The 26,182-nt window shown below is 42.1% G+C and overlaps 3 protein-coding genes across 4 annotated transcripts; 2 read left to right on the top strand and 1 right to left on the bottom strand.

Moving 5' to 3' along the window:
• The first annotated feature begins 1,420 nt into the window (after positions 1-1,420).
• Positions 1,421-20,957, top strand: LOC139337923 (transient receptor potential cation channel subfamily M member 1-like). Its single transcript, XM_070972760.1, has 27 exons — positions 1,421-2,494; positions 9,137-9,213; positions 10,007-10,202; positions 10,393-10,606; positions 10,921-11,045; positions 11,134-11,305; positions 11,645-11,819; positions 11,904-12,027; positions 13,690-13,762; positions 13,869-13,969; positions 14,578-14,745; positions 14,855-14,989; positions 15,116-15,166; positions 15,276-15,416; positions 15,508-15,537; positions 15,633-15,925; positions 16,014-16,242; positions 16,373-16,504; positions 16,591-16,722; positions 16,839-16,967; positions 17,078-17,329; positions 17,454-17,628; positions 18,308-18,328; positions 18,416-18,560; positions 18,658-18,863; positions 19,049-19,181; positions 19,274-20,957. Exons 1-27 carry the CDS (start codon positions 2,423-2,425, stop codon positions 20,649-20,651), a joined length of 5,079 nt encoding a protein of 1,692 aa, XP_070828861.1. The 5' UTR covers positions 1,421-2,422; the 3' UTR covers positions 20,652-20,957.
• LOC139337925 (ras-related protein Rab-8B-like) lies at positions 20,877-25,380 on the bottom strand. Of its 2 annotated transcripts, XM_070972763.1 has the most exons (9): positions 25,361-25,380; positions 24,019-24,112; positions 23,389-23,449; positions 23,234-23,294; positions 23,071-23,148; positions 22,857-22,946; positions 22,703-22,768; positions 22,566-22,616; positions 20,877-22,089 (listed from the first exon to the last, which is right to left on the bottom strand). In XM_070972763.1, exons 1-9 carry the CDS (start codon positions 25,367-25,369, stop codon positions 21,997-21,999), a joined length of 603 nt encoding a protein of 200 aa, XP_070828864.1. In that variant the 5' UTR covers positions 25,370-25,380; the 3' UTR covers positions 20,877-21,996. The 2 variants fall into 2 exon arrangements, with proteins under 2 accessions (XP_070828864.1, XP_070828863.1); XM_070972762.1 differs by lacking the exon at positions 25,361-25,380 and having other exon boundaries at positions 24,019-24,774.
• On the top strand, positions 24,773-26,182 carry rps27l (ribosomal protein S27 like). The gene is made up of 4 exons (XM_070972764.1): positions 24,773-24,850; positions 25,474-25,582; positions 25,727-25,837; positions 25,948-26,182. The coding sequence occupies exons 1-4, from the start codon at positions 24,845-24,847 to the stop codon at positions 25,974-25,976; spliced, it is 255 nt and encodes an 84-aa protein (XP_070828865.1). The 5' UTR covers positions 24,773-24,844; the 3' UTR covers positions 25,977-26,182.

Below are 26,182 nucleotides of genomic sequence, written 5' to 3'. Positions count from 1 at the left end.
TGCATGACTGGAAGAGGCAAAGAGACTAAATCTGAACCTGAAAATCCATTTAAAATCCTGTTAAATGCATTTAAGCTTTTTGAAGCACTTGTGGATTAATGTCCAGTATAATTCATTTTCAGGGCTATATTTCCTGGTCATTTTTTTCCTTTCATAGCAACATTCCTCCTCTCTTCTACTCCATTCAGCTCTCTTCCGCCTTCTGGAGACAAGTAATCTCCTCCACTGATACATGCAAAGCCACTAACAGATGATAAAGCTCATTTGTGTCTGCTTACTAGGAGAAATTACGCATTATCCGGTCTTAGAGGCAGGCAACACCGAGGCTGGGGTAGAAAAGTCCATCAATTACTCATGGACTTGTCTATTGTTTGCTGTTTTCAAGGCTCTCTGTCAAGTTTGAGGTGAAGACCAGTCGAGATCATCCGCCTTTCTTCACTGATTAAACTGGTAAGGCTGTAACTTGATGCTACAGTTGGGAACAGCAGCACATACTTGTTGATTTCACTGTGGATTAGCAGAGTCGTTATCTCTTTGCTGCACTTACACATGGTTCCGCTGCAGTTTCATTTGTTACAGTGTGTCTCTGTGAGCCTCCATTTGAGAACAGGAGGATTTTGTTTATCCTCATAAACCCCACTGTCCCACTGGTGGATCAGTCATTAAAAACTCCAACCTCTGTTCACACCCACAGAGCGATACTCTCCACTCTAGTGGATCTCCAAAAGCTTATAAAGATATGAAGCATGTCGCTCTAAATTTGGGGGGAATATGAAACAGGAAAAGGACATGTAGAGTACTGGCATTTAACGGAAATGTGCATGTAGAAATAAGAGTCTTAGGTTTTAATATTTGACTCAGTGCAAACATCGTACAATGTATCTTTAATGAAGAGCTGGAATAAACTGGTATTTTACTCCATACTGATGCTGTGGATACTTAAGGGGAAATGCAAGGGAAAACTGGATGTTAAGGGGTTTATCTGATCATCTTGTTTGACTGTAAAGCAAATATCCATTGAACAGGCTGCTCCCTGCAATACCCTCCAACCATTTCACTTAGTGTCCAGTAGAGGGAGATGCTGGATATCTAATTTCTCTGTCTGAACTGGACTAAATCTTGAATATCATTCCATCTGTAGCTCAGATATGTTTGATTTGATTAAAAAAGAAGGCAAACCTACATAAAAATGTAAATACTTTGTTTCTTTCATGTAAGCAACATCCTGTAATTGACCTGCCATAAAGCACCAGGTCGTATCAGTTCTGTTCTAAACTTTCTTAAGTTTAAAAGTTTAAGTTTAGAAAAGGACTTTTTTTTTTTTTTTAAGTTTCAGCACTCAAACGTCAGATTTCCTGCTCAGCTAAACATTCATTAGAAATAGCAAAGTCATAATGGCATTGCATAACAGGTTTCAGTTGGTCTGGAAGTGATAAATTCAGTATAAAAGTAATGCAATTCATTAGTGCTAATGTTTCCTTTTTTAAATATTCCAAACTCTGTTAATGAATAGCAAAATATTTGCTCACACTGGCCAAAAGCAATGTGGCATTAAGCCTTAATAGTTTTACTTTCCATCATTTTTGTTGGTATTATGTAATAGGTTGAACTCTTAACAATACTTAACATGAAGCTGCTCTAAATCTGTGTTGGGAGACTACTTTATGTGGAACAAAACTGCATTTAAAATGTCCCCATCAAATGGAAATGAGAGATTAAATCCACCATGCATTACATTCTGCTATAGTCTAATGGTAACAAAATTCTGAAGAGCACAGAACAACAGAGATCAGAGTTCATTCTGGATGAGTGTAACATGGTGAGCAGGAGGTGTGCGGTTTGCCTCTGCATCACACTGTATGTGCATACCTGTCTGTTTGCACCCTGATGGGACACTCCTGTCTTCCCTGTCAGACACACTGAGCCTCATCTGGTGGGACAACCTTTGGCTTTCCGCCGGCTAACTTTAGCCTCACAGCTTGCATGGTCTCTCTAAGCCTTTTTTGGGGTTGTGGTGTGCCAAAGTAGATTTACCTTCAATAACCATTTATTAAATCTCTATCCATTAGACTCTGAGGCTTCGTAAGAGCCGGCTGCATTAAGCCTGATTATGGGATGCCCGGCAGAGGAAAAGGGTCTATGTGTCAAGTGTGTCATCGAGTGATTTATATCCCTGGCTGGGATCTCTGTCTTGTCAGTTGGGAGTAAGCCGCAGAGAGGAGAGAGAAGCGCTGAAACCTTTAATGATGTGATCATTTTTCTAAGTGTGAATCCAGAGGTTGCTGCCATGCCTTGGTTCTGTAGTGGGTATCGAGGGTTTCTATCTGTTTCTAATGTTGATGCTGCTGCTGAACCCTGACCTGCCGCCAGTCTCTGAGGATCCCTTTCTGAGTTAGTTTGTCTTAAATTCTGAGTCTTCAACATGGACACCAAGGGCCCGGGTACCACCTTGAAGCGGTCCTCCCTTAAACGCTCAGCATCCGGCTCGCAGAAGGTAAGATGAAGCCAGTTCTGGCACATTCAACAGGTGATTACTGAGTTGGCTCTAATGGAGTGTTTTCACTTGTCTTGAAAGCTAAAAACTGTTATGATATTTTGATGTTCCTCTTGAAATGTATTTCATTCATTTGACTGAATGACAGCTGCACTTTATCTTAGTTTTTGGTCTTTGTTAACTTTTTTGCATGCAGAAACCACATCGCTGTGAGAATGATTTGTGTTGCATAGCGCGTCACATGGAGCCATTACTATGATCTGCACACATTATTTCCTAACCAATCATTTCAGAGCCCCTTTGTCCGGCATAATGACACGTACCATTCAGGACTGCTGCCCGTATATCGGTGAGCACATGGCCTGAACTCCAAGCCCTGCAAACTTACTGCTAAGTGGTGTTTGAAGCTGAGCAGGCTTCAAGAGCCGCTCACTCCAGTACTGCAGTTTAATCCTTCATAATGGCCCAGTATGGACGACCACTGCCATGACAGATTAAGGACTTTTATATCTTTCTAAAGTCTGCTTTCATGTGATTAACACACTCCTGTTAACGTGTCCTTGAAAGCAAGAAAGATGCGTTTTTTTTTAAATACATGCATATTTGAATACATTTGCTTCTGCTCCCAATCCAAACGGCAGTGTATGCCGGGATTAGAGCACACACACTATGAGCTAACTCAGTCTGTGTTGCTTTTGTAGACTCATGTAAGCACAGAATGTCAGTGGGATTTTGAAGGGGATATAGAACAAAAAAATTTCTTATTTAATTTTTTTTTTTTAAAGGACATGTAAGTATAAACATTTTCTCTGGTAAAGAAACAGGGACTCAAATCATTTTAAGTTCATCTTTCATAGATTACATGTGGTCCATATCTATAATCAACATCAAAACATCCCAGTAAATATGAGCTTTTTAAACACGTCTCTCATCATATGGCTAAATCAGCCACAGCTCCCAATGTATACATCAACAATATATCTGACACTGACATCATTAAAAGAATTCAGTGTGATGGGTTTCTATAAATTAGAGCGGGCATTATTTGGTGAGATTAATATTCTTTGCATAATCCACAGCCTTTTTCTATGAGGTTTTACTCCATAAAGCAATCACCAATGTCATGGCTCTGAGCTGAATACGGCTGCACTTTTAATGAGATCGGATATGTTGCTAAATATAAACTCATTGGCTGCACACACCAGACTGCAGAGATAACGTTCTGAACGTGCATTTTTGTCATGTTGTTACATTTTTTTTTCTTTGATCACCCATCTGCTTTACTCAAATGATATACTTCCATTTACAGTGGGTCTCGGTATGAAAAGGGATTTATTTTTCACTCACGGTTCAGTAAATCAGACGTAGACTAAAGGCGATATCTCTTTGAAAACATTATAACAGATGATTAGAAATGAGGGTAAACGCTTGGCTTGTTTGGAGCCTTAAGGTCGGTTAACAAAGAGCACATTCAGTTAAATATGCGCACATGATATTACCTTGCTGCCATAAACGAACTTAGTAAAGAATTTCTATTTATCTGTGGTGCTCTGTCTACAGAGGTCACCAGCAAATAAGCTGACCTTTAACCTCTTTTACTGAGAATTAGTAGCTTACTGCTCAACAGTTAAAGAAAAGGCCTGAAAGCATCTGTAGCCTGCTGAGTTTGAATAACTACAGATGAGCTTTGGCCCTTAAAACCAAATTCGCTGTAGCAATAAAAACTGCAAAGGCAGCAAAATCAGATCAAATCTGACTAACAAATCCTGTAGTTTTCACTGTGGGTTTGTAGGATCATATGACTGTGTGATGTAACCCTCAGGCTTCGGGTCAGGTGAGATCCAAAAATCCTCACAAGCTTTAAGGCTCAGGCCAGGATGGAGCATAAGGCTGCAGGGTCACAGGCTGCGTGAAGGTCTGAGTTTGTAAAAAGATAAAAGTGAAACAAATAAGATCTGCAAATGCTGCAGCAGTCTATTGTAAAATGAGGAGAAATGGGTGTCTTGTCTAAGCTCAAACTTAATTTGATTGTTGTGTCTAAAATCTGAACTTTAAAGGAGATGGTTATTAATGAGAGGTGGTCAAAGTGAAGGGAAGTTGCCTTGAAGATTTAATTCTGCTATGGAGATGGAAAACTCTGACATACATACAATTACATGTCAAAACAAGGTGATATATTTGCCACTGATGGGCCGTTAGCTGACACACTCATGCTGAGCATGTTACAGAGTGTTGCAGTGGTAGCACTAGTCTGTTTTTTTAATATGGCATGTAAGGCTAACATTTACATAAAACCATCGGGCTGCTGTCATGAACCTGTGAGATTTAGAATGATTGGGTCATGACCTGTTTCCACGACAAAAAAGACCTGATAGCTGTTGTTAGTTTATTCTGATCCCCTGACTTTATGTAGAATTTCATTTGGTCTCTTATCAGTCAGACTTTCCTTTGGGCGGAAAACACACAAAAACAGCAGCTTTAAAACATGTCTCATGACTCCCTCAACTCTTGGGCGTAATCAGTGACATGTTGGACTCATGTGATGGCTAACTGGATTTTCAAACCCAGGAGGACAATGAGTGCATTTACAAACGGGGCTGAGGGGAAACAGTTAGCTTCACAGTTAATGCAAATTTGCCAATCCAGAGCCTATGACTCGAGCGTGTCGCTTTGTCCAAATATCTTTCGCCTCAAGTGAAAATGTGTAAAAGGCAGCTTTTTCTTCGCTGGTCCACACGGGATCGACCATGAGTCTGGAATATTTTTTTAGACAGTGAAGGAGTCTACGTGGGTTTTCTTCCTGTCACGCTGCATCAAGCTCTAACCACATCGCCATTCAATACCAAACCCGAGCAATTAGTTGCTTTTATCCTCAACCCTGGTGACATCACATTCCATTAGGACCCCAAATCCTTTCTGATCCATTTCACTTGAGGCTTTTGTTGTGTGAAGTCCATCGTTACTACCATATTCAGAATGACACGTATAGTTTGTACTCAGCTTTAAAAAAGTCACAGACTGTAAACAACGAGGTGTTCAGAATGCGCTGACATTGGCCAGGTCAGATGTCAGTGTACACATACAGCCCCATGGCGTTTGGAGCTGAGCGTTCTGTGTAATTGTAGCTGCACTGGAACAAATTTCTTGTGATCTAGTTGCTCACCAGGCTGTGGGTCAGGAGACTAGGACCATGTGATTCTGGGGCAAAAAGGCATGAATGTATGGCAGACAGTGTATGCAGACTGTCTTGGCCAGAGCAATGCAAAACTCAGAGAAAAAGCACCACTGCATCAGTATACCTAATATAAAAAGAGGTGGTAAATATCTCTTATACCTTTTCTGCAATTCTAATTTCTACTTCACACAATTGCCTTTTGTTTGGAACAATCATTTCCTCAGAAATTGCTGCACGTTGGATTGACTGTTGTTTATTGTTCAGAGGCTTAAGTCTCGCTAATTTGCTTGGTGTGACACAGTCTGATCCTGCAGTATCCAATTCTTCAAGGTTTTTGTTGTTTAAGTGCTCAAAGGCAGCTCTTAACAAGGCAGCTGCTTGCTGACTGGATTTTGGTTTTAATTGCTGTGGTTAATGAGTTTAAGTACGCTGAAATAACTGCGTCATACTCACCAAACCCTCCTAGAAATGCACTTTGTTTTCTTCGGCCATAATTAACAGCAGCTCTTTTCTGTTTTTTTTTTTTGTTTGTTTTTTTTAACCGAAAGGGGGAAGCTGGCGGGGGTGTTACGCTTCTCTCTCTCTGTCTTTCTGAGTCATCAACCACCAACCTCCCTTGTCTTTTTCACTGTGAGTTACAGTCAGGCTCAAACTTCTCACTTCAACCATAAAAGGAGTGCTTATCATACCATTTCACATGAGGAAGGTTTTAAATGGATGTCTACAACTTTGTGCTGGTTAACTCCATCTCAGCTTCTGGCTCACCTAATGCCTCTATCTTGCTATTAAAGCATGCACCTGAAAGCCCTTAATAACATTAAGTCCAGCATGTACAATAAACAGGATTCATTTAAAATGTATCTAAATTGGTTAGATTTGACTTTGCTCTTTAATATCTAAATGATCTGTTTTAAACTGTTGGATATCAGACTGCAGCCAGGAAACTAAATGGGATTTTTTTCAACAGTATCGTCTGTTTTCCAGCCTGCTGTGGGGCTATTTATTAAATCACTTACGTTTTTGAATGCAAATCCACTTAACATGACCAAAAATTGAAAAGCAAGACTGAGAAACTGCTGAATAGCTGGTGTGCTGAGTTTTCTTTTCCTCCACAAAAACATGGTGGGTGGAAATAGAGATTAACTGCAATTAGCATTGACTGACCTTGCCCCCAACTGGAGACCAGTCATGTCTTAACAAGGCGCCTTCCAAAAGAATGCCTGCATCCAATTCTCTCAATTATGCAAATTGGGTTGAAATCAAAGTAGTTGGAGGGGGTGAAAATTTTCTAATGAAAAGTTGGGGAGCCTCTGAACGAGACTGCAGTGCTTTTAGGTTAGCCAGCCTGCTCCTCACACAAGCTGAGATCTTCCACACTGTGAAGTGAACACAAAGAAAGGAGTTTTCAACAAATTGGGAGATTAGGGGCCAGTTATCAAAGTAGATTTATTGTGCCTTGTTCAAGCGAAGGATGAAAATACCCTGTGGGCATGGAGAAGGGGTCATGGGACTCCCAAAAGGATTACCTTGAACTGGAGTCATGAGACTTGGGCGAACAAAGACCCTGCTCACATGCTCATCATATTAACTGGCCCTCATAAAGTGAAGAAGTTTCATGTCTTGTGGGATTCAATGAGAGCACTCGACTGGGAGCGCAGCACCAGGAGAAGGCTCTGGTAGAGGAGCAGCAGACTGTAGACGTCCTCTCTGCTCCCTAGGCTTAATCTCCAGCAGCACTACAGACAGGACCCTGCCGCTCGGACAGACCGCTGCGCGTAAGTGTATCCACATTTTCTAACTGCGGCTCATTTCAAACTCCATTTCAGCTTTCACTTTTATGCCAGAATTTGGAGGCTCGTACGGAGTGGCGGGCGGCAGAGAGTGAATTCAGATGTGTTGAATGTGAAGAGGCAGCACAGTATGAGTTCTGGGTGCTTAATGATGCGTGATAACACTGAGATGGAAAACTGCTGAGACAAGACAGACAGCAACAACCACACAGTGCCTTGAAAGATATAACAAGATGGTAATATTTGAGCAAAACCCTACCTGGGTAAAAGTATTTGTATTTTACATATCCTACTCATAGCTGATTTGTATTTTACCATTTTGAATAGGAAAATGCAAATATGCAAATGTATAGTTTGAAACAGGAGCACTGTGTATTTTTACAACATGTTGTGTCCACTGAAATGAGATGATTCTTTAATGAGTCTGGTGGGGAAAAGCAGGTCGGTGCGGGAGCGAACAATAAAGGGACGCAGAAAAGAAAAAGTTTGAATTGTAAATGATTAAAAATGTAAATGATTCAAATAACATAATTCAGCTATGACAAAATAGTAATTATAAGTAATAAGCTATACGTAATGAACACAGTGTCTGCAGATATTTACATAACAGGTATGTTAACAAGCTGTGCATTTGTATTCATAGTGTGCACACAGGTTGTAAAAATCCTATAGACCTCATTCAATAATAACATGTTAGCAGGTAATACGAAGGCGTGGTGTAAACCAAAAACTGGCAAAGAGGAAATGATCTCTTTTGTCATGTTACCAATATAATCAGAATATTTCCGTGGATGGAGAACATACACAGTGGACACACAGAAAAGGTGCTTTTATTTTTTCTTTATGCAGAACGGACCAGGACAGTTTGTGGTTTTGCAGCTGCCCTGCTGCTGCTGCTGCTGCTGCTGCTGCTCCTGGCTGGCTGAGGCCATTTGTGCAGATAAAGAGAGAGAACAGTAACTGTACTGTGTTATGGGCACTTGTGATCACAGTCAAAAGGACTAGAATCTATAGACGGTCTTTCATTTATACTCATGTGATTTCAGACTCATATCTAAAGCAACAAGATTATTTTTTCTATGTTTTCGCCATTAACGCTAAATAATATAATGATTTTTTGTTTTGTTTTGTTTTCAGTTAACTTCTGAGTGTTTTCTTGGAAAGATTTGCTTCCAATGCTTCAGTTTTAATTGGGCCTCCGCCGTCAACAATGGCCCTCAGAGAAACATTGCTTTGAACTCAGGTCATTTTTGCTCAGCACCGGAAAAACATCAGACAGCAATCAGAGCAGGATTTGACAAAGTGTGTGGGCATAGTGCTTGTCACTGGCTGCTTATGAAGCTCCAGCAGACAATGAAAGGTGTCTAATTCTGCAGAGTTGGTCTAATAACCTCTGGGGTGGCCAAACGGGCTAAGCCTTGCTGTGTACAAATGTTTCTGCCCGCAATATAACCTGTATTTCAAAGATCCCCTGAAACATTTTCACTTTGATTATATTTCCTCTTCTCTCACATGGTTTCTTTGCAGGCTGCAAATGGTCTTCATCTTTTAGCCAGGATTACCACTAAGAGGATTTTGATAGTGAAACTTACATTCAGATATCGGCAGTTCCTGCGACTGCAGCATGACGCCATGTGAGCTAACTTTTTTCCTCTCTCTTCAATTTTCTCTCGACAGGCACAAAAAGCTTGGATTGAGAGGAACTTTCTGAAAAGAGAATGCATTCACATATTTCCCACCAAGGACCCGACCAGGTAATTCAAATGAGCATTTAAATGGTTATTTATTACTTGTGGTAAACATGTGGCCTTAGCTTATAACAGCAGATATGTCTTCACTGTTTGTTATTAGAGATAAGAGGCAGAACATGACTCCAAAACTCCTCCAAGCCAAGTTTCACCGGCAATGTTGCTCCTTTTTACTCCTTGAGACAGCTTACTATTTATTAATTCACTGAAAAATGACTTCTTTAAAATGTGAATGCTACGTAAGTCTGTAAAAAACTATTATAAACTCTTTATCGTGATGGGTAAAGACAGTGTTAATTATGTAAATGAATACACAAATAAGGATTCAGCTCAATCTTCACCATGAGTCATTTTTTAAATGTATTCACATTATTTCTCTCTACTTATTCATCAATTTACTAAATCATGACACCTATGACTACAGATTATCAGACATTTATCGGGATTAAAAGTGATTTTTCAGAGCGTATTGTAGGACACGGTTACTATCCTGGGCTCTGAGTGCAGCCAGGCAGTGCAGCCCTTTGTTCGTTGAGGCACACGTTTCCCAGAAATGGGCACAGCCATGAAAGAGTCTGTGCGACGTGTGTTTCGAGGAAAAAACACAGCCTTCATGAGCAGACTAAACAACAGCCTTTGATTCGGCTCATTCGCTTCTGCTCATGGTTCAAACCCTCAGCAGCACTGGAGAGTTCACTGCTCGGGGATTTCTATGAATAATCAACACAGACCAGGTCACACAGCCACGCAGAGCCACAGACTGACATGTTATCACTAAAGCGACGCTTCTTCTGTCTAGATGTGCCTGTGGTCAGCTGACGACACAGCACGCGGCCATCCCTCCTGGTGCCAACTCAGTAGAGGAAGCGAACCAGTTGGTGCAGATTGACACCCCAAAGGATAAATGGAGCATGATCAAGCACACCAGGACCTACCCGACAGACGCCTATGGCTTAATCGAGTTCCAGGGCGGAGGATTCATCAACAAGGCCATGGTGAGTCTCCGCAGAAAAATGACTCCTGTGTTTACATAGCTGGTCTTGTCAGGAGTTACATCAGCATGAGAGAAGTGAGTGGATGTGATGCGGCCTTAAAACATGTAGGACTTAAAGCAGACAGAGTGACTGTGTGGTTTGAATTAAAATAAGTCACATGACTCTACTTTCCCCCTCTTTTCTTTCCTAGTTTATTCGAGTCTCCTATGACAGCAAGCCTGACAACCTCCTGCATTTGATGGTGAAAGAATGGCAGTTGGAGCTGCCCACCTTGCTCATCTCCGTACACGGGGGTCTCCAGAACTTCGACCTCCAGCCCAAACTCAAGCAAGTCTTTGGCAAGGGCCTGATCAAAGCGGCCGTCACCACCGGAGCTTGGATCTTCACGGGTGGAGTCAACACGGGTAGGACGCTGACAGTTCAGGATAACGCTTTTAATGTCCACTTAACAAATAACCGTTTGTGACATTAGAAGATTACCTTTACTCTAAATTGTCATTACGTAATACCTATTCTGCAATTTCCTGGGGGAGATTTGACCTACCCATTGTCACAGGTTTAAGCACTGCAATTAGAGCTTTTGTGGGAAAATTCATCACAAATGACAATCTGTGTGGATTGTGCATGCAGTAACCACAGTGTGTCTCATGATGCAGCCCCATTAGGCAGCTGAAAGAGTCATTATTCATGCTGCTATGTTTTGCTCTTTACACCTCAGGGGTGATCCGTCATGTTGGAGATGCCTTAAAGGACCATTCCTCTAAGTCACGAGGGAAGGTGTGCGCAATAGGAATTGCTCCATGGGGGATCCTTGAAAACAAAGAGGACCTCATCGGAAAAGATGTGAGGACATTTGCAGCCGCATTCAGTTTCCTTCAAATTGATATTTCTTCATAAAACATTTGAAACTAATTCCTTCTTCTTTTTCCAGGTAACCAGACCCTATCAGACAATGGCGAACCCACTGAGCAAGCTGGCTGTACTCAATAGCAGCCACTCGCACTTTATCCTGACCGACAACGGCACCTGTGGGAAGTACGGCTCTGAGGTGAAGCTGCGTCGGCTGCTGGAGAAGCACATCTCCCTGCAGAAGATCAACACCCGTAAGTCAAACATTGCTCCACAGACAATGTTGAACCCAGTCCATCCTCTGTGGTGAGTGTGAGCCAGAGTCTTTTTGGCCATGTGGATGGAGAGCTCCTCTGTGACCTGTGGGCTTCCCTTTGTCATCCTATGCCTGGAGCTCGGATAAGGCAGGGACAGCAAAGGGATGCTCAGCTGTCACCACTGACTTCACTCCCTCCCTCCTCCGGTTTGTCCGTCCACACATCACATCAACATGTTCTGCTTCAGCACTCTCAAAGTTTGGTGATTATAAGGTGACACGTTGGTGATAAACGGACAGATGGGAGGCCTGACTTATTTTTGCTTGTATGTTCCAGGTTTGGGTCAGGGGGTTCCTCTAGTGTGTCTGATAGTAGAGGGAGGTCCTAACGTGATCTCTATTGCACTGGAGAGTCTGAGAGATGAGCCTCCCATCCCTGTGGTGGTGTGCGATGGCAGCGGCCGAGCTTCTGACATCATTTCCTTTGCACACAAGTTCTCAGAGGACGGAGGGTGAGATTTTAAATGACTTCTCCTTTGCTAATATTACTCATCTAGTAAAAAGCTGAAATGTCATCTTTGCATCTCCTCTTCCAGCCTGGTTAATGATGATGTGAGAGAGCAGCTTTTGGTGACTATTCAGAAGACTTTTAACTACAGCAAAAGCCAATCACAGCAGATCCTGCTCATGGTTATGGAGTGCATGAAGAAAAGGGAACTGGTGAGTAGAGGTATAAAAGTGAAAAATACGGTTTTAATATTTGCAAACTCCAGGTATTTCACGCTTATCTTGTATTTGAATGTAACATGTTTGTGTCAATCAATAAACATTTCTGAGTTGTGAAACATCTGGTCTCCATCGTCATTCATCCATTCCACTCATCTGTGTGTTTCCATTAACATATTGAATAAACATAATCCCCTCAACGTGCTTGTCATTTCTCCTTCTTGTTACGGTCATGTGTGGCATGTCATGTAATCTGGGGCATTCGCAGCTTCACTGTGGGTCATCACCCACCCTCAAGTATAAGCACACGGCCGTAAAGTGGTGGTGGGTGTCTGATCCTGCGGTGTTTAAACTGTTTACTTCAATGTAAACAATACATCTCATGGCTCTAGGATGAAGCACACATCCTGGCAAGATAGCAGATTAATCCCTGAGCTGAGAGTGTTTCTCCAAAGTGTTGCTGGAGACTGTAGTGCACAAATAGTGACAGCGTTTGTGCATCTCCAGCAGATGTCCGCAGGCGCAAGTGATGTGATTAGTAGTTTGTAATACCCAGTGCATATAATCTCCAGACTCCATACATTTGGGTGGGAAAGATCAGCACATACGACCACCTGCTTAGCAGAGGCTCTTACTTCATCCATTCACAGTAGACATGCAGCACACAGATGGAGGAGAGGATCCATCTCCCTAATCCTCAGCCAGGTTCCTCTCTCTCCATTCGCCAGGCTTTTTTCAGCTTGCAGAGTGCTATCACTTCATCGGGGACTCTGCATCCTCTATCCCCAATGTATTAGACCGGCTAATGCTCCAACACACTCAGATAAGCAACTTAAACTGCTTTTTTAAAGATCATGCCGCTGCGGGCTTTTTTACGCACCATTTACTTTTCACTGACACCCGACACAGACATTGTGATAGAACCAGAAGTTGGTTGAGCTCTTTATACACAACTAAGAGGCCACACTATTGCCTGCTCTTAATCTAAAGTGCCATGACTAACCTACAGGTGAATCAGTGTTACCGTCTAGTCCCTGCATAATCCTTTCATCCTAAGTGCATCCCATGTGAACAGCTGGGTTAGACAAATAAAACACTGATTTAGAGGCAGAAATTTGCTGTTATGTAACACCACAATACAATGTTTGACCAAATTAGGAGTTCACCATTCTAAAAGTCTCACTTTTTGCAGAAAAGCACCACACGACTGTCTGAAAGAGCAAGTTTTCAGTCATGATGCAGGCTGCTCATTACTGACGCATCCCAAGACCAGTTCTGGCACCGTGCCATGCATTCATGCCAACCAAATCCCATTTATCCTGGTTGCACATGTGACAGGCCTGTCAGCATAATTTCATTTGATATAGTCGAGTCTGTAACAAGGAAGGCACTATGAGACTGTCTAACAAGTAAATTAGCTGTTGCTGCTTGGAGGGTCAGCCACAGAGAACTGCAGTGAGAGCAGTAGACAACACGCATGTTTACAGCTACAGCGATAGTGGGAATACATTCTTGGCACAAATTCACTCATTCGTGTGTGTGTGTGTGTGTGTGTGTGTGTGTGTGTGTGTGTGTGTGTGTGTGTGTGTGTGTGTTATTAACTGATCAGCCATCGCTGTGCGTGATTGTACATCTTTTTTTTCTTCCCATATGTAGATCACAGTGTTTCGAATGGGCTCTGAGGGACAACAAGATATTGAAATGGCCATTCTTACTGCCTTGCTAAAAGGTATTATCTCAACAGTTTGTGTACTATTACATCAGAACAATAGTTTTCTTGCAACGTACTAAATGCCACTTTCTCTGTCTCCGCCCCTCTGTTTCTTCTGCATCAGGCACGAATGCTTCAGCGGCCGACCAACTCAGTTTGGCTCTGGCCTGGAACAGAGTGGATATTGCTCGCAATCACATCTTTGTTTATGGACACAATTTACCAGTGAGTGGTGCTCACATCTAAATAGTGTAAATTAATCATTCCACATGAGTGCAGCTGCATAGTTGGCAAGGTTGTATTCAGCACCGAAGGCCAGAATTCAGCTTTGAGAATCAAAAAGCCATCTGAAATACAGTTGGTTAAAATTACCCTCCTCTCAAAAATTTGTTTTTCTTCTAAAGAAGTGTGATGTGGAAAGTTGAAACCTTCAGTTCACATACACTGAGAATGGACCCTTCAGTGAGGTGGGCGACGTATTGAGTCTAGTCAAAATACTCCTGACATGAAAAGATTCTGGATAAGAGGGAGACGGAGGAGATGCAATGTTAAGAATTATAACAAGCTACAGGAACTAAGCTTTCTTTGTGTGGAAAAACCAATCAGACATGAATTCAGCTTATGAATTATTTAAAGCAGAGCATTTTTTATATGCATTCAAACATGTCTGCAGGGGACAGAGTATGATCTCTACATACCGCAGAAGGACAGAAAAGTCTTGTTGGCACTGTGTTGTGTTTTTCAGACACACAAAATTCCAAAGATTCAATGTAATAAAGTAATGCTCAAGAAAAGAGACTGCTATGTTGATGCTTATTTATTTACCTTATTAGCCTGCCGGTGCTATCGCCAACACTGTGGCCCCAGTTCAGGAGAAGCAAAAGAGTCCTGCCACAGCTCCTCGAAACAAAACCCGTGGAAAGAAGGGAAAGGGGAAGGGAAAGGCAAAGCCTGAACCTCCAGAGGAAACAGACCCGAGGAAGCTGGAGCTGATTCGTTGGGTAAGAGCATTGTTTATGACGAAGACTATGGCTACATTTTAAAGTATGAGAATATAATGATGGCTGTAATGTGTAAATAACCATTGTCTTATGTCTTACTCTCTCTTAGGTGAACTCTCTGGAGCAAGCTATGATGGACGCACTGGTGCTGGACAGAGTGGATTTTGTCAAACTCCTCCTTGAGAATGGGGTCAATATTCACCACTTCCTCACCATTCCCAGATTGGAGGAGTTGTACAACACGGTGGGCTTGGCACACTGCAGCAAATGAAAATGACCAATCCTGAATCTCTTGAAATATAGAACTGTCAAATATATATCTAAAAAAGGTTGACACTTGTGTATGTCCATCTTCTTCCTCTCCTCTCAGAAACTTGGCCCTGCTAATACACTGAATGCTGTGGTTCGAGACGTCAAAAAGGTAAAAATGATGTTTCCCATCAAAAGGTCTTGCTGTACAATGTCTAACCTTTCAAGCAATTTCTGGTTATATACTTGCCATATCATATATTTCTGTGGTGGCTCTGCAGGGAAACCTTCCTCCAGATTATCAGATCACTTTGATTGATATTGGACTGGTGCTAGAGTGCTTCATGGGTGGAGCTTACAGGAGCAATTACACCAGGAAGGCTTTCCGCAACCTCTACAATAATTTGTACGGACTAAAAAGGGTACGCATGGCTGATAATGGTTGATAATGGTGTGTTCATCATATTAAGTAGCATTTGATATTAATGCTCATGTTTTGTTCTCTTCTTGCAGCCAAAGGCCCTAAAGCTTCTAGGAATGGAGGTGGGCTCTCCTTTCTACAACAAAATACTGTCAGGTAACAACACAATCCGCACACACAGCAGAATAATCTATTGCCATTTTTTTCATTTTGTTAGGACGATGAACCTCGAACAAAAGGCAAGAAAAAGCCCAAAAAGAAGAAAGAGGAAGAGGTGGAAATAGATGTGGATGACCCTGAGGTCTGTCGATTCAAGTACCCCTTCCATGAGCTGATGCTGTGGGCAGTGCTGATGAAGCGCCAGAAGATGGCGCTATTCCTCTGGCAGCGTGGAGAAGAAGCCATGGCAAAGGCCCTGGTGGCCTGTAAACTGTACAAAGCAATGGCCCATGAGTGCTCAGAGAGTGAACTGGTGGATGACATCTCCCAAGACCTGGAGAACAACTCCAAGTCAGTACATGTTTTTGCCTTATTAGCTCTTATGTGACCTCAAACTCTTCTGAAGTGCTACTTATAAATGGCGTTTATTGTTTTACAGAGAATTTGGCCAGCTGGCCTATGAGTTGCTGGACCAGTCCTACAAGCATGATGAACAGGTGGCCATGAAACTCTTAACATATGAGCTGGTTAACTGGAGCAACTCCACCTGCCTGAAGCTGGCCGTGGCTGCTAAGCAACGTGACTTCATTGCCCACACCTGCAGCCAGATGTTGCTCACAGACATGTGGATGGGCTGCTTAAGGATTGGCAAAAATCCCGGTCTTAAGGTTGACATCATAAAATATTTTTCCCTTCAGGCATCCATAAAAATATTTCACAATAATAATAATAAGGTCACTGCAAATGAACATCTAACTCAGTGAGTCTTTTAAAAACAGTCATCATTTTTTCACCTAGGTTATTCTGGGAATCATCTTTCCTCCTCTGATTCTGCTGTTGGATTTCCGTCTTGGAGATGATGCATCCTATCATGCAGCTGGAGGCAAGGAAGATGGAAAAGACAAGGATGATGACACAAAATCCAGCAAGGTTCACACTGACTGTCTGACTCATTTATGTTACGAATGCTGTTTGTAAAATGATAAGCTGAAACGGAGTTTGATGTTCTGTTGTAGGACCCAAATGCTGATGCAACTTCTCGAAAGGGAGACGAAGAGGAGGGCAGTGCTAATGTCCACAAAATCCCCATTGGCAAGAGGTTCTTTGAGTTTTACGATGCACCATTCACCAAATTCTGGTTCAACACCGTAAGTTTCTGTCATGTAAAGAAGAAGAATTGAATGCAAAATTTTAGCTTGAGTTGAACTTGAGAGTGTAGTGACTTAAGTGCGCCGGCATTTTGGTATTTTTGTCCTTTCGACAGATTTCCTATCTGGGCTATCTGATGTTGTACAACTACATAATCCTGGTGAAAATGGAGCGATGGCCATCTATACAAGAGTGGACGGTCATTGCATATATCCTCACACTTGGAACTGAAAAAGTCAGACAGGTACAAGGCATTAAATTCAATGAAATCAATGAAGTCAAGTCAAGTCATCATACTGTGTGTATTAAAGATATTTTATGGTCTCTGCGTGACCTTCAAACCCTGGTGTCTAGATTCTGATGTCAGAGCCGGGGAAGCTGAAACAGAAGATAAGCGTGTGGCTGGAGGAGTACTGGAACATCACCGACCTGGTGGCAATTTCCACCTTCCTTCTTGGGTTAATGTTACGGCTGCAGCATGAACCTTATATGGGCTACGGCAGAGTCATCTACTGTATAGACATCATCTTCTGGTACATTCGTGTGTTGGACATCTTTGGAGTAAACAAATACCTGGGACCCTATGTGATGATGATAGGGAAGATGGTAATAACATTTAGTGTTTCACTCTGAGCTGATCAAATCACGTGAACCTTGACAGACGTGACATGCATATGAATAGAAAGAGTTCACACTGAGTTCAAATTCATGTTTACTTCTTGTCTTTCAGATGATAGATATGATGTACTTTGTGGTGATCATGCTGGTGGTGCTTATGAGCTTCGGGGTGGCTCGGCAAGCCATCCTTCACCCTGATGAAGAGCCAACATGGCGCCTGGCCAGGAACATTTTTTACATGCCCTACTGGATGATCTATGGAGAGGTTTTTGCGGACTCGATAGACCGTAAGACTAGAATTCATAGTAAGATTCTGTTTCCTGATTCTGGGCAGATGATCAGTGGCACATTAATTTCTTTGTTTTAAATTCTGTGATGTTTAGTAGACATTACACTGTGACTCCCTCAATACTTTGTCTCCCTCTGCTGGCACGTTTATCTTACTTCAGTGGTAGTTTTGCATTGAGGAAAAGCAAGATAGATATTATCTCATCTCCTCAATCGTGATCATCTGCCTCCAAGTTTTTTTTTCTGTCTGTCAGTGTTTCTTCTGTCAGGGTGAAGGCAACAAGCAGCTATTGAAAAAATGTAAATTAGGAGGGTCATAACTGCTATTGCCTGAAGAAGTTGCTAATACATCTGTTTTATTTTTGATAATGAAAGCTGCATGTTTGATTCTCTCAGTCTTTATAACAAATGGTAATAATCTTGATATATCTTAACCAAGCTGTAAACTAATTTTAAGAATCAGATTGACCACAAAAAAGTATAATAAGAGGCTTGAGGCATGAAGTACATCAATTATTTCGCTGGCCATTTGGAGAAACAGTTTGATGATAGCAGTCCACAGCTAAATGGACATCGACTTGACCTTGACAGAAGTATGATGTAAAAATCCTATGTTAATTGATTTTAATGCTCTCTCCATGTTTCTGCATGACTACGCCTCTCTGGGATTTCTCTAAGTCTATGCAATGGAGATCAACCGTGAGTAGTCCTCAAGTCAAGAATGCAGTTCCAATCAGTTAGTTTAGGATTTCAGAATAAATTCTATATCTGTAACTTTCCCCACAGCTCCATGTGGTGAACATTTATATGATGAGGATGGGAAAAAACTGCCTCCCTGTATCCCTGGGGCCTGGCTCACGCCTGCTATAATGGCCTGTTACCTTCTCGTGGCAAACATTCTTCTGGTCAACTTGCTCATTGCAGTGTTCAAGTAAGTATAAGCTCCACTGTCTGCCTGCTCTATTATTTTCCAACACACATCCACTATTACTGTGTGTACCCACTGCTCTTGGTTTCTTGTTCCACAGCAACACTTTCTTTGAAGTCAAGTCCATTTCCAACCAGGTGTGGAAGTTCCAGCGATATCAGCTGATCATGACATTCCATGACCGACCCATCCTGCCACCACCTCTCATCATCTTTAGCCACCTCTACATCCTCTTCAACAGGCTGTTTCGACGATGTGCCAAGAAGAGACAAGACGGCGAGCTGGATGAGAAGGACCGCGGCCTCAGTTAGTCACGTCTAATGATACAAAACAATCCACACAAAATAACATGATAGACTTTGAAGTCTTTAAAATTAGGACCCAAGAAAAAAGTCTTACCATACTTTGCCCATAAATATACATTTACAGAACAATATTGGTCCTGACTGAAACACACTGACTGACATCATATTATAATTTGTTTCTACCAGAGCTGAGGCTGAATCCAGAGGAGCTAAAAAGTCTGTACGAGTTTGAAGAGCAGTGTGTGGAGGAATATTTCCGTGAGAAAGAGGACGAGCAGCAGTCGTCCAGTGATGAACGCATCAAGGTGACATCAGAAAGGTGAACCCCTTTTCAAGTAGCTTACATATCTACAAGCATGCTGACTACATTTACACTTAAATAATCCTTGGTTTCTCTGGTGTTCTTGGCAGAGTTGAGAATATGTCCATGCGTCTGGAGGAGGTAAATGAGAGGGAGAACACTATGAAGGCTTCCCTACAGACTGTGGATTTGCGCCTGGCCCAACTGGAGGAGATCCATGGACGAATGGCCGTCGCTCTGGAAAAGCTTGCAGGGGTGGATAGACTGGAGCTGACCAGAACCTATTCACGAAACTCCTCTGTGTGCGATCCCTCCTCCCTCCTTCGCCAGGGCAGTATTAACAGTGCTGATGGTTACAGTCTTTACCGCTTCCACATGGACATGGAGGAGTTTGCAGCGAAGCAAAAGGACACAGATGAGATGACTAAAACTGGTGTAGAAAGACAGAGGAGTCTGCGGCAAGCCTCCAGTAGTTGTACTCTCAACACAAAGGAAGGTGGGCAGACCTTAGAGGTTGGTGGTTTGGAGAGGTCACGGCCAAGTTCGTGCGTGGACATCCTCATATCTCCATGTGAGCAAAAGCCTGCTTCTGTAGCATCAAGTCAAGAGACCCTAAGCAACGTAAAACAAGGCAGCACAATGCTGCTAGATAGACTAACGGATACCAATAGACTAAGGCCTTCTTCCCCTCCAAAAAGGACTAAATCCTTGAAATACTACCCAGTCGAAGACCAACCCACCTCTCCTTTGACAAAGCGGAGGGCTATGAGCACCATCATTGTCAGCCCACCTGATGAACCAGAGGCAACAGCTGATCCTACACGGAAGGCCGAACTCCCACCGCCAAACCCCTCTTCCCCAAAGAGGACTAAATCATTGAGATATATCCCCAATGAAAGCCAAAGCCAGGCGTCCCCTATCACAAAGAAAAGAGCTATGAGCAGCATCATCTACAACCCAGCCGAAGCAGGTGATGAAGTGCTGCAACCTACAGACTACAGATCAGTAGTGGAGCAGATCACTAAAACACCAAATCAGTGGCCAGCAAACTTGGAGTACCAGGTGGAACCCAGCCCCTTTGGTCGCATCCCTAAAGTCTCAACAGTCAGAGCTCTTGCCCAGCAGTTTCAAACTAGCGTTGCACCTACAGATCTTAAAAAAGAGGTGACCCAGACTGATCATATTCCTTTAGAAAGAAAGGAGGCTCTTCCAGCAACAGTGCCCATGGAGGGCCAAACAAAGACGAAGGCCAAGAGGAACCTCTCAGACTCGGCTGAGTATCTGACTGTAGCTGATCAAAAGTATATGCCGTCTCACAGGTCACAGAGCTGGAACGAAAGCGAGAGGAAAGCGAAGTACTCGACGGTCAGCAAGGAGCCGAGAGCCTCCAGCAGTGAGAGAGACCTTGCAGAAGCCTGCAGGGCGGATGAAGTGGGAAAGAAGATGGAGGCAGAGAAGAGAGAAGATGATGCACAGGAGATGAAATAGGAGCCACAAGAGAGGGGATCGATGAAAGAACCAAGAGTGGACAATAGAACAGAATGAGAAAAAAATATATAAATAAGGAAGATGAACTGAATGCCACCAGTGAGGCAGAGAACTGAGTGAAGAAAGAGAACTTTTGGGGAGCCTGCCATGGACTAGAGATCATTACTGAATTTATGAAACTGTTTCCACAACAATGACAAAAAAATGGAATGACAAGAAATCATTACCAAACTCTTTAAGATTTTCAATCAATGTTAGTTGTCAGTGCAGAGTAGTAAAAATCAACAAAGTTCTCTTTTAAAGATCCACTTTCTTTGACGTCTTTACTTTTCATTGGTGTAACATACAGTAGCTCACAATCTTTAACATTACAGCTTTTCCCATCATGTCTTTTAAAGTTGGAGATGTCAAGGGAACCAGTTCGATGTCTACAGTTTGAGGTGAAAATTAAATACGCACACAACAGTTAGTTGTGCAAAAACATGAACTTCCTATATACGAATGACACTTTCAAATACTGTCTGTAAACATTTTCTTTTCAGATACTGTAAAATGTGCTTAATAATGATCCACTCAGAGGTATCCCTACAGCTTTCATGCAAATACTGACGATCGCACAACAATATGTAGTAAGTACAACTCCCAGGAAACAAATAACCTTTCTTTTTTTTTTCATTTTGACACAGAAACCTGTATAAATAAAGGTTTCATTAAAAAGAATAAAAATTGATTATATTTATACATATTTTTGTCTTTCTATCACAATTCTGTGACTCCTTATAGGCACATGAACAAATACAAATGATGCCAGTGTAACAGGAGAGAAGAGGCATATTACTATACATGAATTTACACAGACAAATACAATCAATGCTGAGACTTGATATGTCTATGTGGCAGCATCACAGTAGTAAATATGACAATAGGTAGTTTGTATAAAACAATGCTACATTTTATGAAAGAGTGTTTTCATTGTTTCCCCCCAATCATAAGACAACTACATGTAACTTAGATATTCTCAAGAGATCCAACAGAGGTATTATATATGCCAGCAGACTCAGTGCCTCCTGTAAGCAGGCGCTGCAGGGCCAGCTACAAACCAACGCTGGCGTTCACGCACAAGTCTTTTGCATGATAGACAGTATCAGGCCTCATTCCTCACTGATCCTCTTCTGGTCAGCGGATCAGGGTGGCATATCAACCACTCATGAACCTGTGAGCTTCAGCTGGCAGTAAGGCCCTCTGAAATGTGACCGCCGCTGCTGCAAGGACGTCCAGGAGGCAGGAAGTAACCCTCCAGAACAGCAAAGTCAAGCTAGAGCCGTGAACAGTTGAGATGAGCATCCTAGAGGAGCGAGCACTTCAACAGCTTTATTCTCTTCGACTTTTTCTCTGTGATCTTGACTGGTTTGCCTGACCCTCCGGCATTGTTGTCAGTCTGGGAAGGAAAGATATGCCAGTAGAGAAATGTAATCTAGCAAATAAACATTATCCTTAAGCTTTCCAAAACTAGAAATGCTATGTTGATCGCAGTATTATTAATACACTAATTAAAACATTAGGCTTTCAGTAATAGTGTTCATGCTAAAAACATGTATTTGAAGAATGTTCAGTTCTTGCCTCAAACAAAAATAGGTTTTTTTATTTTAAGTGCACAGGACTGTGGAGAGTTTCGGCTGTCAGCAGTTGTTTGAGGCTCGGGGCGAAACACAGATTCTGATTCCACTGCTAGCAAAGCTTGATTGCTGTGAGTGCAGGAGCAACTGAAAGCAACCTAGATGAGCCTATCAACATTTTTATCAGCTCCTCAGAGAGTAAGAGGACTGTCTCAAGAGATTTCAGTGATCAAATCAAACTGAACCTATAAATGACATGTGGACATGACACCCCTATAAGATTCTCTTAACCACTTACTGTCTTTGAACTCAGATTATGTAAGATGTCTCTTCCCATGGTATAAAACGCCTAGAATGACAGGAAAGAAAATGTTAACATACATATTTATCACTCATGTCACATGGTACTTTCAGGGTTCATATCTTTTTGCTTACCTCTTCCACATTTAAGCTAGACTTTGCACTGGTTTCCAAGAACTTCACTCCATAATCAATAGCCAGCTAAGTGAGAAACAAACACAATGTTAGTGCCACACATCTGAATTTGTTTGATGCTGCCTTTTAGTCATGACTGGCTGCCGACACTCACCTTTTCACCTCTGTCTTTGGACACCTGTCTCCTGTCAGTCATGTCACATTTGTTACCCAGGACCATCTTTTCCACATCAGATGAGGCATGCTGGGAGAAGTTAAGCCGCTCATTATGATAGGTTGTAAGTATGTTACACTCAGTACACAGTAACACTATCAAACAGCAATTTCTAACAAATCTAAATTTACTGTGGGTTTGATTCAGAGCTCACCTCTTCAATATTTCTAATCCAGTTTTTTATGTTTTCGAAGGACTTCTCATTGCAGATGTCATACACCAGCATGATACCCTGTGAAGACAGTCATCACTAACAGTATCTCAGATCCTGTGATATGTGAGATAAACCCAAAGTGTAGGATGACGCACATACTTACCATTGCTCCTCTGTAGTAAGCTGTAGTGATGGTGCGAAACCTCTCCTGGCCTGCAGTGTCCCTGAAAGCATCAAATCAGCCTCAGTGGTAAATGGACAGAATCAGGTCACGCTCAGACTTTTTTAAGAGCAAAAAAGCCCACAAGTGACACTCACCAAATTTGAAGTTTGACTCTCTTTCCGTCCAGCTCTATTGTTCTGATTTTGAAGTCTATTCCTGCGTTTGAATAAACGAACAGAGACAGAGATGGAGGCTTACTGCACTGCTTAGTTTCATATTATAAAACAATTTTCACTTCTGCAATAAGCAGCTACCCTTTGTAAACTAACCGAACTCATAAGGCTCTTAATCCCTCAAGTTGTAGGAGGACATCATTCAATGTCACAGCTGCATGAACAGCTGTAGATTACTGTGCTTTATTGAGGATACAACAATCCTGAGTGGAAGAAAAAAGGCTTCACATCTCAAAGGTTTCCTAAGGTAGTCAAACATGATGACTATGGTTTTGACCTCATTCTATATTTAACCTCACTGGTAGCGATGAGCCATCAAGGACAGGATATCATTAGAATTTGTCTCTCAGTCCCATTGTCTTGCTCTGATGCAGTGACTGCTCCTTTACATACCATAGGTCTGTGTAATATAATAAAAATTACAACCCTATAGGTTTTACTCAAACAGCATATTGGTCGCCGCGGGCAAAGCACAATAAATGAATAAATAAATATGTTCCGCTTATATGTGCATGTCAGATCGAGCCTCAGGGGCGGCTGCGGGGTTCTCACCTATTGTGGATATGAAGGTGGTATTGAAGGAGTCCTCGCTGAATCTGAACAGGAGACATGTCTTCCCGACTCCACTGTCTCCGATGAGCAACAGCTTGAAGAGATAATCGTAGGTTTTCGCCATTTAAACACACTGTAGACGCCAACGTTTCGAAAATATAAGGCCACACTGAGCCGGGATCCCCCGTCTGGAAGCGCTCAGCTGTCGTTTGCAGTCTGGCAGCAGCCCGGTGCCGAGATGAGTGACGTCACGTTTTGCTATGCATCACGGGGCAAGTAGTTTAAAGGGATAAGTCGCAGCCAGGGACCGCGTCCTGGTCATTATTTCTTATCAAATGCAATTAGTTATGAGGTGACTACATCTTAACATATATTTATGGGTTTCTTAGTGGTCTATACGTCAAGCTGTGATCTGAAATCATAAAAACAAAGATAAAGAAAAATCTGTTTTTCCTTCTCCTTTTTCATAAATATGCCCTCATGTACACAAAATGCATAATCTTGTCAAAAAATGTTTGCCTAGGCTTGATGCTCAAATCCCCAAAAGCGCAAGAACTCAGAGGCAGACTGTAGAAAGTGTGCTATGATGTTGAAAATGTGAAAATAAAGTCTCTGTATCTGCAACAAAATCCTTTTTTTTTCCTCATCAGGATATTCTCTAATAAAGTTTCCTAGAAGCGTTTTTCCTAGAAGAGTTTTTCATGTATCCTGTGCAGTGGACATTGCTCAGGGATGTCTCGGCCCCTCAGTTCCTGCCGCCGCACAGCTCCTGTTTCTGCTCAACGAGCCCACGTATGCGCAGCAAAGCGAGCCTAGCACGCTGAAGATGCCTGTAAGTTACGATGTTTGTGCTCCTTTGTTCTCTTTGAGTTCATATTGAGTATTGTCAGCTCTCTGTTCTTTCTATAATCGAGTCCTCACCGTCGTACGCCGTAGCTGTGCTCGCTGTGTCAAACCTCGAAGTTGTGTTGTTGGTATGTAGCAGCGGCACATGGAGTCAAAGTTAGCTAACGTAGCTCTGACAAGAACGGGCGGCGACTACTTGCTGAAATGCGACTGTATCAAGCGCGTATGCCGTGCGACCTGCAGCGGAGAAACTTCGGGCCAAGAAACAGTCTGTCCCTGTATACTTTTTATTTTGACACCAGGCCCTCTTTACGGTTTCTCTCACCGGATAGAGTTTACAAACACAAGCGCAATTTAACGAACATTACTTAGAAGAAAAACTAAAGGATGTGTATTGAAGATACATTGTTTTCCATCGTTTATTATATTGCTAAAACGTTAGCTAATATCCGGAGTGTTGACTGTGTATCAGAAAAGACAACAGACTGCTACTTACCTGCTTCATCACAGGATGAAAGTAATGGCGAGTTCAGAAAAAAGATGTACTTTGATGAGTTTACACCGCTGTCTGACTAGATATCACCTCTTTTTTCCCCCCACTTATTTTAGCTGGCTAAAGATCTCCTCCACCCAACCATTGACCATGAGAGAAGGCAACATAAAAAGAAAAGACTTGTTCAGACTCCCAACTCTTACTTTATGGATGTGAAGTGCCCAGGTATATCAGTAAAGTATATATTTAATACATGCAGAGACTTAAAGCAGCGGTCACCTACACATGGTATTCATAAGTACTTCAGTTAAATGCATTTATAACACAATATGTTGGGCCTGTTTTTTTACTGTGCAATACTGTTTTCAGGCTGCTACAAGATCACCACCGTGTTCAGCCATGCACAGACAGTGGTTCTGTGTGTGGGATGCTCAACTGTGCTGTGCCAGCCAAAGGGAGGAAAGGCCAGACTGACAGAGGGTAAAAACATCCACAAAATACTTCATTATTGCTAGTGCTGTATAGTTTAAGGGTGTTAAGTACCGCTTCCTTAGTGGGCCATCTTACTCATTTTAATCTTTGCTTTACAGGTTGTTCTTTCAGGAGGAAGCAACATTAAAAAGGGACTGCACTTAATCGTGTCTGTAGTTAAGCCATGCTGTGGATGAATTCCTTAATTTTCCATTGATTACAATGTAGTTGTGCATTAACTAACTACAGGTATCTGTACAGATGTTCAAATTTTATGATACTTTTATAAAACTTGACATTTTTTAATATGCAACTTACTAAAAATGAAATCTGAATAAATCAATAAAGAAAGCT

This window comes from Chaetodon trifascialis, chromosome 10 (assembly GCF_039877785.1).
Source record: "Chaetodon trifascialis isolate fChaTrf1 chromosome 10, fChaTrf1.hap1, whole genome shotgun sequence".
Lineage (NCBI taxonomy): Eukaryota > Metazoa > Chordata > Actinopteri > Chaetodontiformes > Chaetodontidae > Chaetodon > Chaetodon trifascialis.
Note: the sequence above shows the minus strand (reverse complement) of the source record. Positions and strands in the feature narration are given on the sequence as shown.

Excerpts from the sequence above, each read along its gene's own strand:
- LOC139337925 (XM_070972762.1), bottom strand. The coding sequence starts at position 24,142 with ATGGCGAAAACCTACGATTATCTCTTCAAGCTGTTGCTCATCGGAGAC. Across the intron at positions 23,149-23,233 it reads CTTACTACAGAGGAGCAATG|GGTATCATGCTGGTGTATGA; the intron begins GTAAGTATGTGC and ends CTGTCTTCACAG. Across the intron at positions 22,617-22,702 it reads CTAGCTTAAATGTGGAAGAG|GCGTTTTATACCATGGGAAG; the intron begins GTAAGCAAAAAG and ends CTGTCATTCTAG.
- rps27l (XM_070972764.1), top strand. Across the intron at positions 25,583-25,726 it reads TATGGATGTGAAGTGCCCAG|GCTGCTACAAGATCACCACC; the intron begins GTATATCAGTAA and ends TACTGTTTTCAG. Across the intron at positions 25,838-25,947 it reads AAAGGCCAGACTGACAGAGG|GTTGTTCTTTCAGGAGGAAG; the intron begins GTAAAAACATCC and ends TTTGCTTTACAG.
- LOC139337923 (XM_070972760.1), top strand. The coding sequence starts at position 2,423 with ATGGACACCAAGGGCCCGGGTACCACCTTGAAGCGGTCCTCCCTTAAA. Across the intron at positions 13,970-14,577 it reads TTTATGGACACAATTTACCA|CCTGCCGGTGCTATCGCCAA; the intron begins GTGAGTGGTGCT and ends TTACCTTATTAG. Across the intron at positions 18,864-19,048 it reads TGAGAAGGACCGCGGCCTCA|AGCTGAGGCTGAATCCAGAG; the intron begins GTTAGTCACGTC and ends TGTTTCTACCAG.